We start from the raw sequence: 13104 nt of genomic DNA on the forward strand, positions 1-13104 counted from the left end.
CGCCCTGTGCTCCACGAGCTCTGCACACCCCTTTAAACCAACGTGTAGCCCAACTAAAATGTATAAATGCATATCATGCGAGAGCACTTGATAAGAAGAGAGCGAAACTCACTCAGCCCCAGAGAAGTTGTCCGCGAGCAAAATCTGTTGCGAGTTACTTTTTTACCAGTTCGTTCATCCGGATCAACAGACTTGAGTGTTGTGGGTCTCCCGATATTCTCCCCCTCCAAAACGATGCAAAAACGTGATGAGTTGACACTCAAAAATCACTCGAACATATTTTCGGGAACAATGCGTTGAGGGGTATTCAGGTAAAACGCGCTGAAAAGTGTTGACAGGGAAATGTTAAGAGGGAGTGGGGGGCACAGCGAGGATCCTGAAGGGTCTCACGTTGACTGCGTAGTACTTCAAGTCTCCACTGCAGATTCACATTAACTGCTCTCTGGCGATGTCACTGGCTCGCGCCCTCTGCCGACAAATATTCAAGTCTTGGCGCGAGCTGCGAAATATAGCGGTCTCCCACGCGCTGAGCGCGCGCAACATCCAAAACACTCGCGCCGCATAGAATCGAGTGAGTTTAGTTACAAGTAACAGATTACTCTTGGAAACTAAGTTTCTTTTTGTCGTTTGTGAAAGTCAGCACTGGTCAACCCTTTTTGTTTACGTATTTTTGCCAGAGAGAGACAGCTCTATTCAGCGTTTTTGAAGGAGAAACACTCTTTTGGTCACTTATTTGGGAGAGCGCGCTTTTCAGACAACTCAGGACATTCTTTTTGGTCACTTAATAGGGAGAAAGGACTCTAATGCTCTTTTTTGGTCATTCAATTCGACATTTTTCAGAGCCAGAACTGGCCACTCTATTTGGTCACTAACTTGGGAGAGAGAGCACATTCATTGGCCACACTTTTCTGTAACTTTGGTCACACTTTTCTGTTACTTTATTACTTTTTTTGGCCTAAAAAGTGCATATAGCCTACCGTATTGAAGAAAGCACATTAAAATAACTGAATCCATACAGCGTGTTTGTGTCACATAAAAATGTTGAAAATACTCACTGTAAAAAAAAATATTGTTGTTGCAAGTTAGCCTACCTGGTTGCCGTAAATTTTTTGTTTTAGTACAATGAAGAAGGAGATTGGTTTATTCAACAGAAACCCAAAATAGTATGCTATCTGAACCACATTAATTATCTAAGTTGGTTTGACAAAGGGAAAAAAAAATTGTAATAGCAAATCATGAAAATATTTTTTTTACAGTGGATGCCTTTGACCATACTCACTAGTGGCTATTTGATCATATAGATTTCAGTAATGTGACAAATCTTGTCGGTTTGTAGGTTATTCCTGTGTTAATGATTTGCAAATCAATGGTGTGGACAAATGTCATGTTCTAGATTATCATGACAACAATACATCTGCCAACAAGAGAGTAATGACAGTAATTGTAGCAGTGGAAAGAGCATATAATGTAATATTTGTGTAGGGCTGAGAATATTTTCCTTTCATTCATCTTTTCTAAGTTTGGGGGATGTGTGGAGAGAACAGAATCCAAACCACCATCAATATTTGCCAGATGAAATGACCTCATCTTGACATTAGGTCAGAGTTCATTTTGTGTACCTGCCTTTTAATTATTTACTGGATTTCTCTCTAATGGTGTAGCTTGACATCCAGTCTTTTAGATATTGAGAAACCTTACATGCTCGAATCAAATTAGACCTCTTCAGTAATGTTTCTCATCAACCTTAATTTTGTTTCATCATGCATGATTTCATGAAAAGGAATGCTATACAATTTAAGAACTGTATCTTTTTGCTGAATCTTGTCTGTCTGATAATATGGTTGTGATTTTAATAAATAAGAGGCTATATATCAGTTTTCATACCTAGAGGTGTCTTAAAAATATATCAGAAATTCAAGGTTTTTCTACCAATATTTCAAAAAGAAACCATAAAATGTGAGGTGTGATAGCCCTGTAGTGAATTTAGATCAGATTTGGTCCATTGAAAGGGGCCCATTCCTAGCTCCCTAGTGCCTCAGTGAATGAGAGTGGGAAAAAAACAGCAACTTCACATTAAACCAATGTGACATGTGAACAATGCTCTTGGACGAGATGCTGAGTGTCCAACTTCACTCTTATATAAATCTTTAAACATTCCTTGCCCTTATTGCTCATCTCAGTGATCATTATAACTTTCGTTAACTCTATAGTAAATCCACTTCACCAGCTAATCACTCTTCGACAGCGATGCTATAGAAATATACAGAGCTACAGCAAAAACAGAAGTTCAAACACACAATTCTAAAGATGGCTGCACGCTTGTTTCTCTGGGGCATAAGGTCTTTGGTTGTGTAAAGTTGCAAAATGAACAGATGGGAGGAAAATGGCCCTAAGATGGACCTTGAAAAGTGGTATAAAACAGAAATACTTGTAAATGCCTTCCTTTTCTCACAAAACATGGCCTTTTCAGGCTCCAAATGAAGCGTAATTCACTTTGTTTGTGTGACACCAAGCTAATGTGTATTTACCTCAGTGTCACTAGCTAAACCTCAATTGGATTAGAAGGGCTGTTGTGCAGCCTGTTGGCTTCTTGGACACAGCACTGGTTTTAAGTTCCCTGCGGCACTGAGATAACAACAAAAGGAAAAGGAATTATTGGACAGGAATAGAGACACAAGGCGACCTCTATCCACATTCAGCAGATCGGCTGTTACCCTTTTTTAGGTATCTGACAAATGCCCCAAAGGCACTTTTTTTTAGATGTAAAAATCTCTTCTAAGAAATTTTATTTGGGCATAGACAGGCCAATCAACAGTTAAAATGCTGAAATCTAGGTCAATTTCTTGAATGTGATTGGCTGAACATATGCTTCAAGAGTGATTTATCATACACATCGACTAACCAGTACACAATTCATTCAACCAGTTATTTTTAAAACTCTAAACAGTTCAGGAACGAATCAAGGCACTTTATGAGCGAGTCATTGATTCATTCACTCAGCCGGTTCGTTAAAAAAAACCCTGATTAACTCAAAACACCACCATTGTGTTCTCAGAGAAGGTTAAGAGAACTTAACTCTCAGAGAACTTAATAACACATCTGATCAGATCTGAACAATGAATCAGGACAATTTAATGAGCACTAGTGCAAATGTCTATCAGCAAGAGGCCATGAACTCAAAAGAGATGTTTTTTCCCACCCACTGACAGTCTCAGTGGGATAGGAAAAACAAAGCAATCAGCATCTCAGTCATTGTTTTAATGTATGCAAATTAAATGTTTTCCTCATATTTTCTTGCGCATGGATGGTCCTAATGGAGGCTAATGTTGAGGAATACAAATAAGACATTTAAATCTAATTGGCAGTGAAAAATTGGTGTGTATGAGGGGAAGGAAGGTAACATGGAGCCATGTGTGAAATATAGCCATTAGTCCAACAAACAAAAAAACTACACTGAAACTAAATACCTAAAAGGTTTTGATACAAAAATATAGCCTGTTGCTTATTTTGTGTGAGGGGAATGGTAACCGTAACAACTCTGGTGGAAATGTCACAGGTATCATTCAACGAGGAAATAGGATTAATTATTTTCACAGACAAAAAACAACAGCATTATATGCTTTTACAGAAAAATAGCTATTTGATTATACGAGTCCATATAAATTATACATTATCAAAAAAAGATTGTTATCGGAAAAAAACAAACAACAACATGTAGTTTCTGACCCACTGTGTCATCATTAAGGAAAAAGCTGAGTAAACAACTCTCATGCTAACATACAAACTGATATGTTAGTCACGTTGTCCATGACCCACCTCTTTATCTCGGTAGCTCTGTTTCCGAAATGAGTCGGGTCTATGCCACGGATATTCATGCAGCTGAAGTGTTTGGCAGAGCTGAATCACATTAAAGCGACCTATATGGAATTCAATCCATAAATATAATGTCAACATCACCAGTCAGTATGTGGTGCTGGATTTCACTTTGTGATAAGCCCAAAACATGTTACAGATATTGCCAAAACATATTAAATACATGGCTTTCATAGCCATTACTTTGCTTCTTGCAAAATAAGATTTTGTTTTGATTGAACATATTTGATTATTTTTCCTGCATAACTTGGATGGAATATAATCAACTCAGGTGGTCTATTTCTGACCCAGACATGAGGACATAATGTTGAAACAAACTGTTTTTGCAGAAGTAAATCATTTAAAGCACACTCCCGGGCCGGCCTGTAACCTGGTCATGAATAAGGACAAATTGCCTCGAATGACATACAAAAGGAAGTCGTATTCTGAAAATTACTAAAAATAAATGCATTGCAATATTGTGTTACTCCCTAAAAAAGTAACTAAGTAACTTTTATGAAAAGTAATGGGTTATGTTACTTTTGTGTTACATTTTCTTACCTGGGCTGGGCTTGCTTGTGTACATTTTAATAACCAAATAAATAAGTTTACCAATTAAAAAAAAATCTTTCACACTAAGGCACTGTTTACACGACAACGTTTTCAACTAAAAACGTAAAACTTATGCGATTTGGTCGTAGGTAGGCCTACATTTAGCTACAGAAACATAGTGTTATAATAATGTGGTAATGTAATAATGTTAGCCACAACAACGCAAATCTCTGAAAACGATGACGTCATGCACATGCATAGGCTACCTGTTTAACCTAAAGTGTTTTTTTTTTTTTTTTTATTGCAACAAAAAAATATACAAAGATTTGTACAAAAATATACATCTCACCACCAGTAGAAAATAACATTCATTAGAATATGTACAAAAAAATTAAAAAAAATAACCTAAAGTGTTTCATCGCCATCTAACGGCTCGGCAGCAGAATACAGCGTTTTTTAGTCGTTTTGCCAGTGTGAATATATCGTTGTGAAGAAAAAGTACATAAAGTTACTTTTGAGTGTGTAGCAGAAGAGTAGACAACCTCTGGGACATATAAAATAGCGTCTTTAATGGTTGTACACACATCCTGTCACGTAAACTGACCTGTCATTCATCTTGTCATAACATCCTCCACATTTAATTTAATTCCCTACTATATCAGAGAAAAATGCAGTTGCACGTTTATCTGCCAGTTTTATCCGCTTAAATGTTTATTATTATTCACTCAAACCCCTTTATCTTAAGTATATAGCCTACTTTATGTAGCCTTCTTAACCATCGGTTAAATAGTAGGCCTAGCGGAATACTTATTTTGAATTACTTCACGGCCGCTAAATAAGTAGCCTAAGTTCTAGGTTAGTATGAATGCAATCTGAATGTGCTTCATTTATGTTGTCATTATCATGTGACCTACCAGCGTCAGTTGCATCTCTTCACTGCCATTCATAAATCATCTCCTGTGGCCTCATGGGATAGTAAAGTGTCGATTATGAGTACTGAGAATTCGGACTTTTTCGTCAACTAGTAGCCTACAGAAATATGCGATTTTGGATGCAGCCTCTTAAAGAAAAATAAACACAAAAGTGATCTAAAGTCTTTTTTTAATCATAGTATTGTTAAACTGGATCATAGAAAGTCAGCAGCAAAAACATTGTTTAATAAAGTAAGATTAAATACATAAAGTATCATTTGTATAATCATGTTTGCATTTATCTGTTTTTGTGCAAGTGAGATGAGTAAATGCCTGCTCAAATTTAGTTCAAGACATTTACTACAATAACCATCATGTTTACACTGACTGTGCACACAATGCCTCTGAACCTACTTGCAAAGTATCTTGTGTTACTAATTTAAAAAAGTAACTTGTACATTTTGTTGTAAATTTAAAAGCAATGTTACTTTGCTTGTTACTTGAAAAAAGTAATCTATCTATCTATTTATCTATTTATCTATTTATCTATCTATCTATCTATCTATCTATCTATCTATCTATCTATCTATCTATCTATCTATCTATCTATCTATCTATCTATCTATCTATCTATCTATCTATCTATCTATCTATCTATCTATCTATCTATCTATCTATCTATCTATCTATCTATCTATCTATCTATCTATATGTTTGAGGAAAACTGTTTACAAGAGCTTCTGGAGAGATGAAAGGGAAAATTTTAATGCAGAAAGGGTAACACTTTCTCCAATAGGTCAAATTTCATTACAGAGCAGACAGCCATCTCTACCATTCAGGTTAGACTTAATGCATCCAAATTGCAGCAATTACGATTTCATTTTAAAACAGACTTTTTTTCAAGACAATGATTATTGCTACACTTAATCATTCTATGAGTAAGAGAAGAGATTGCAAGGGAACCAGTCTTCTTCTTCCTCTAGGGAGATACAAAAGGACTAAATATCTTTTAATAATTTTTCTTCCTTTCGGAATGGATTAGAGAAAAAAAAACTCTTTACAAGCACTTAGAAATGAGTCACTTGTCATTTAAAACTTACATGTCGAATCTATCAAACACTAAACCTTTAAAATATGTTGGAAATATAATAAATCAACGCCTGCTGCCTCTTTTTTTCAAGGAACTTCAAGGCAACCTTTATCCTCCTACTCAGTCCCATTTTTCTCTACTTCAAGTAACTCAGTTTGACAGTTTAAGCATGCTTAGTGGCAGTGTGGCCTTTAGTAAGGCTGAACTTTAGGCTTAGTCTCTTAATTACTCAGTTTATCATATTACCTCTGCAAAATGCCGAAAGCACTGGCTGGCTTTCACTTTAATTAAACAGAGGAAGAGAGCAGGGCTGGGAGTCGGTGACAAAGAGAAGACAGAGACAAAGCAATACCTAAATATCTCTGGAACACTACCCAATGGATGACCTCCACCCTGAATAAAACTGGCCAGCAGGATGATGAGGTTATACCAGGTCAATGTTCTCATTGTTGTCAACAAATCTCTTAATAAAGCTGAGGCTGCTGCCTCTTTGTGGACAAAGTGGGAAAACACCATTCATGAGAAAAATCATCCATTCAAAATAAGTAAAAACAACATATGAGAACTGAAGTACCATTATTTCAGTGTTACATATTATTTATAGTGCACTTATTACCTAGCTTCATAAGGAGAGGAAACTGTTATGTTGTACAACCATATTTATACAACAGTTTTGATTGGCCGAGAGGCATTCTGAAAGCAAATATCAGAATATTTAGTCATACAGCACTGGGACTGGGACAAGTGAGTCAATGAATCGCTCACATAACTGATTCTTTTAAAAACACTGATTCATGATTCGGTTGGTTCTGCTTTGGTTTGAGTACCAGGCAAAATTCTGTATAAAATGTAAGTTGCTTATTAACTTCTTCTTGATTGAACTGTATGTTTCATAAAATCTATATCACAATCATAACCTTCCTGTTGTTCTGATTCTGATTATCAGCTGCCACATCAGTCCCATCACAGACGTGTTGATATTCAGTACAATTGCACGCTTGCTTGTGTAATATTGCTTAAAGGGTTTGTTCACCCAAAAATGAAAATTCTGTCAGTAATTACTCACCCTCATGTTGTTCCAACCGCGTAAGACCTTCGTTCATCTTCGGAACACAAATTAAGATATTTTTGATGAAATCTGAGAGCTGGATCACTTCTCCATAGGCTGCTAGGTGACCGAAACTTGCTGGCCCAGAAAAGTTATTAAAGAGATCGTTAATATAGTCCAAGTGACTCCAGTGGCTCAATCTTAAGTATATAAAGCGACGAGAATACTTTTTGTGCGCAAAAACAAACAAAAATAACGACTTTATTCCACTTTTCATTTCCTTCTCTCTGGGCCTCCAGTTAGTTTACGTAGTGTTTTTGCGCTGCGCGTCTGTGTTACACGTCACCACGTAGGCTCACAATTGGCCGAAGCTGGTCATGTGTGTGATGCTTGTTGACGTGCAACACAGACGCGCAGCACAAAAACACTACGAGGCCCAGAGAGAAGGAAATGAATAGTAGAATAAAGTCGTTATTTTTGTTTGTTTTTGCACACAAAAAGTATTCTCGCCGCTTGATATACTTAAGATTAAGCCACTGTAGTCACTTGGACTATATTAACGATCTCTTTAATAACTTTTCTGGGCCAGCAAGTTTCGGTCACCTAGCAGCCTATGGAGAAGTGATCCAGCTCTCAGATTTAATCAAAAATATCTTAATTTGTGTTCCGAAGATGAACGAAGGTCTTACGCGGTTGGAACAACAAGAGGGTGAGTAATTACTGACAGAATTTTCATTTTTAGGTGAACTATCCCTTTAATCATAATCCCGAGCTACATAAATATAATTCCCGTTTAAAAAACTATTTATTTTTATTTTTATTTCAACTAAAAAAAAGTAAATTAAAAGACAACATTATACAAAACAATAAAAGGTCAATTGTCGAAAAGTGCAATGAACATCAGATCAGTTCAATGAATTATGTAGATAACTTCCACGGTATGACTGTGGTTATTACCACTTAAATATTTTGTATGTCAAATATATGTCAATCTTGGTAGTTAGAGCTTGACTCCAGACTGCCTCAGCAGCCAATCAATGCCATCCAGCAGTCCTGTCAGTGTTTCTGCAGTCGTGTCCTGAACCTATAGCATCACAAAACATATTGAAGCCTTATAGAACACAACATTCATTTCTTATGCTGTTTGATGTCTTACCATCCAGGGGTTGGGCAGTGAGCTGAGCTGAAGCTGATGGGCAACGCTCACACAAGGTATCCTGCGTCTGTCTGCTGTCTCTCTAGACACACAGGAGAGCACCAGGATAGGGCGGGACACAGCACCCATCGCAGGGTCTAACATAACCCTGATCTGGGCACTTTCCTCCTCCCACCCTCTGTCCGCTCCTCCAATATATGAACAAGAGATACACAGTATAAACTGCAAAATCACTACATATGCTTCAGGCAAAATTTATATTTGTCAACATAACTAATTTAATTCAGTGAAGCATAAACTTTATCATTAAAAGTGTGCTCAAACACAACACTCCTACCTCTTTCTGCCTCAGCATTTGCCACAAAGATGAATCCATTCATGGCTTGGCAAACTTGATTAAACATGGGGATAAGGCTTAAGGGCATGTTGGACTCGCTGTCCTCCTGATAGACAAAGAGTTTACTGCGCAGACTGAGGTGCTCCAGGCGAGCTCTTTCTCGCTCCGTCCTAAATCACCAGACACAGACTCTCATTCATACAAACTGGATTATGTGACACATTTACACATCAGCTCCGAATGATAATGATTTAAAATGTCATGCACGTGCTGCAAATAAAAACATGAGCAACATAAACTATCATTTTTAACTAGTTTTTTTTCAGCAAGGATGCAATAAATAGATCAAATGTGACAGTATAACATTTATAGTGTAAAGATTTGTATCTCAAATAAATGCTGTTCTTTAGGACTTCCTATTCATTAAAGAATCCTGAAAAAAATGTTTGCACAAACATATTTAGCGGCACAACTGTTTTCAACATTGATAATAATAAGAAAAGTTTCTTGAGCACCAAATCAGCATATTAGAATGATTTCTGAAGGGTCATGTCACACTAAAAAATGGCTACTAAAAATTTAGCTTTGCCATTAGGAATAAATTACATTCTAAAATATATTAAAATAGTAGCCCGTTATTTTATATTGCGATAATATTTCACAATATTACTGTTTTTACTATATTATTGATCAGATAAATGCAGTCTAAGTGAGCATAAGAGATTTCTTTCAAAAATTTCTAACACTTATGAAGGAGAATAAACTATCCTCTTCCTTACCTGTTAGTCGAATATAAAGTCGCAATATTGAATCTGTGCTGATCTTTGTCCATAAAACTGATTCCTGATCCAATACCTGAAAAAGAAAAAAATCAAATCAAGCTGAAGAGCAGAAAAAGCAACCACAGCACGCAACATTCATTTATTCAGTTAAATAACCAACTTGAATAAACTATAAGTAATTGCAGGGTACCATCAATCTGACGTTGAGGTCTTCCTGCTAGCGGCAGTACATCAGGGGAATTCATGATCGTGGTCATGAGGGAAATCTCTAACTGCTCAAGCCCCGGGCCGAACATGGCGAACCGTGGCTCTGCAACCGGTACAAGGGACTGGAAGAAGGAAGTCACAGACTCAAACGTTGCCTTGGACTGGTGTCGCCACTGGTTTCGACAGGCCGGGCAGATGCGTAGATACCTGTGGGTGCCGTGCCAAAGAGAATATATTAGTAAACATTACAGGTTTTTGAATACAGGCTAACAATTTTATAGTTGCTTCCAGAGCGAATTATTCCTGATATCAATGGGCCATCTGCCTCAACGTTAAGCACTTACTCTGCCATATAATCAAACTGCATCTGAGAGTCATCCAGCACAGCTGAGCCAGTGAGCTTGACATGAGGCGCTGATAAATGGTCGACTGACTGCCAGAGCGGCATATCACGCAACAGGAAGTACTTCCACAGGACAGGGTCTCGAACCATTGACCGCCAGTAGGTACTGGTGCCTCCCAGTCTGCAGAGGTCTTGCGGAGACAGGAAGGTCATAATGAGAAACTGCATGTCAACCTGTGTGTTTAAATAAGGAAGACAAAAAAAATGTGTTTTGGAATATTGTTTAAAGAATTAGACCGGTTAGAAGTTTTGAGTTGGTAAGACTTGTTTAATGTTTTTGAAAGAAGGCTGGACCAAGGCTGCATTTATTTGATCAAAAATACAGTAAAAACTGTTATATTGTGAAATATTATTACAATTTAAAATAACTGATTTCTATTTGAATATATTTTAAAATGTAATTTATTCTGGTAATTGTAAAACAGATTTTTTTTTGTTTTTAGCATCATTACTCTGTCACATGACCCTTCAGAAATCATTCTAATATGCTGATTTGGTGCTCAAGAAACATTTCTTCTTATTATCAATATTGAAAATGCTGTGGAAACTGTGATACACTTTTTAAAAAAGGTTTTTTGATGAGTATAAAGTTCAGCATTCATTTGAAATGTTAATTATAAATGTCTTTACTGTCACTTTTGATCGATTTAATGCAATCTTGCTGAAGTATTAATTTCTCCCTTAATCTTTTGAACGGTAGTTTAAATAACATAAAAAATAACGCTGATTATTTAGAGACATGTTCCGGTCTGCAGTTTAGTCTAGTCTACATACAGTATACATACTACAATACTGCTCTTACTTTTACTGCAGTATATGTTGTGCACAGTATGCATATTCTCTACATTCTCTAGACATACTTCAGAAAATGCACTTGACTTGACATCTCAAGTGTGATAAATGAACTAGTAATATCAGCTGTGATCTCTTTTTCGTCGCATTTTTTGATCAGACTACCTAATTGTTTTGTTTTTTTATATTGAGGTAAACTTCTAAATAAATTGATAACAGGACCCCATTTGTTGAATTAAATAAGCAAAGTGATGAGGTGATGTGGTAATGTATGCATACATTGTATATTGTCAGTAATCAGTATGTAGTAAGCTAGTATTACATTTCGAACATAGCCCTAGTATGTACTTGTAATAAAGCGTCAGGTAAATACATACTTCTGAAATTCAAAGAATAGTGCCTTACCGACAGATTATCCAGAGAGGGGCCCGTGACGTCATCACTTGTCCCCTGAACATCACTTTGCTCACCTTTTTGTCGTCTTGTATCAAAAAACCTATCTCTAATACTCCTAAGACTTTGTACGACTATAGATCGGCTCAGCATACTGACACTTATTTGTCAACAATTTCTAAGATTTCTCCTTTTTAACAGAGTAATTTACTTAATTTCAGCAGGCCTACATGATATTTCAATTTCAGCTGTGCAATCTAAAATATTCCTTCGGCTTTTCCCGGAACTGTCAAAGTTACACGTCTCTCATGTTTTCATAGGCGTGTATGCGTACATAGTGCATTGTGGGAATTGTAGTTTTGAAAACAGGACACTACAATAGAAAAAAGCGAGTACTAGGAGTGACACTTAAAAATTAAATAAATGAATAAGTTATCAATGTAATAATTCAAACACATAAAAATTGAACAAATTAGATTTTTTATTTATCTACACTTTAAATGTACATTTATTTTTCAATTCGAAAATTATTAATTTGAACACATTTTAAAAGATTCAAATGTCTATTATTCATTTGTCTATTTAAAATGAATTTATTTATTTCCATTTTAATGTTTGAATTATTAAATTGATAACTTATCCCTTCATTTTATTTTATTTAATCAAGCTACTTAAATATTGTCCATCAGTTACCCAAAGATTGCAATTAGAGTCACAATGTTGCAGATTTTGTAGATCACAAGAGGACGTCACTCCTGTGCATATCAAACTACATTGGCTTCCTGTACGATGCAGAATGCTTTTAAATCATTGCATGGTTTAGCACAAGAGTATGTTCTGATTGAATCAGTCTGCATCTAATATGTCTTTCCGTTCAAATGAACAATTGCATTTTATGGTTCCTTAATCTCGCTTAAAATGTAATGGTGATCGGGCCTTTTCTGTTGCAGCTCCAAGGCTTTGGAATGACATTTCTGTCTGTAAAACCATCTCCAACACTTAGTGTAATTTAGAGTGTACCATAAACTCATTTTTCCTTGGCATTCAAAAATGTTTTGTAAATTGTGTGGTATAACATGTTTTATTGGTTCTGTGTTTTTATTCATTTATTCTTTCTGTACCACATTGTGGTGTTGAAAATGCTTTAGAAATAAAGTTTGAGTTGATCCGACTAAGTATACCTTTACAGAGCAACTGTCTGATGTTTTCGGAAAATGCGCATGGAGAAAAAAAAAGCCCCAGCCACAGTTTTAATCACAGCCACCCATTAGTCATCTTTTGTGTGTTTACTTCAAACAAGTGTACACATTCAACAAAATCATATTAACCAGTAAAAGGCACTAACATTATGTAGGGTTGCTAAATACCCCAAAACTGATAGCAATGTAAGCTTGAGATCACATTAAGCACGTCTTGATTTTTAAAATAAATATTGTCTTATGAATATTACACCAGCACCAAAAGTGTTTGCACTTCTCAGAACTCTCAAGCTGGACTGTTAATTAAACAAACCATAATGCTTTTTTAATTGCCTCACCTTGAAGCTTTAAGAATGTTAGTTGTTACTATGTTAACGTTACA

General features: G+C 36.1%; 2 protein-coding genes across 2 annotated transcripts in view; both read right to left on the reverse strand.

The window, feature by feature from the left end:
* The window catches only part of ghra (growth hormone receptor a), a 39390-nt gene extending 38937 nt beyond the window's left edge, over positions 1-453 (reverse strand). The window contains exon 1 of the mRNA XM_081349282.1: positions 113-453. The gene's annotated coding sequence lies outside the window, so the exon portion shown is untranslated. The remainder of the gene's footprint in view (positions 1-112) is intronic.
* Positions 454-6059: 5606 nt separating this feature from the next.
* Positions 6060-11847, reverse strand: fbxo4 (F-box protein 4). The gene is made up of 7 exons (XM_081348101.1): positions 11536-11847; positions 10280-10512; positions 9919-10142; positions 9726-9801; positions 8947-9116; positions 8610-8797; positions 6060-8537 (listed from the first exon to the last, which is right to left on the reverse strand). Exons 1-7 carry the CDS (start codon positions 11674-11676, stop codon positions 8454-8456), a joined length of 1116 nt encoding a protein of 371 aa, XP_081204227.1. The 5' UTR covers positions 11677-11847; the 3' UTR covers positions 6060-8453.
* Positions 11848-13104: the final 1257 nt, after the last annotated feature.

This window comes from Scardinius erythrophthalmus (assembly GCF_964197995.2).
Source record: "Scardinius erythrophthalmus genome assembly, chromosome: 20".
Lineage (NCBI taxonomy): Eukaryota > Metazoa > Chordata > Actinopteri > Cypriniformes > Leuciscidae > Scardinius > Scardinius erythrophthalmus.

What these genes read in the sequence shown, in the direction of transcription:
- fbxo4 (XM_081348101.1), bottom strand. Translation starts at nt 11,676, where the DNA reads ATGCTGAGCCGATCTATAGTCGTACAAAGTCTTAGGAGTATTAGAGAT. An exon ending in CCTCTCTGGATAATCTGTCG is followed by an intron (nt 10,513 to 11,535) that starts GTAAGGCACTAT and finishes TTAAACACACAG; the next exon opens with GTTGACATGCAGTTTCTCAT. An exon ending in ACCTCAACGTCAGATTGATG is followed by an intron (nt 9,802 to 9,918) that starts GTACCCTGCAAT and finishes TTTCTTTTTCAG; the next exon opens with GTATTGGATCAGGAATCAGT.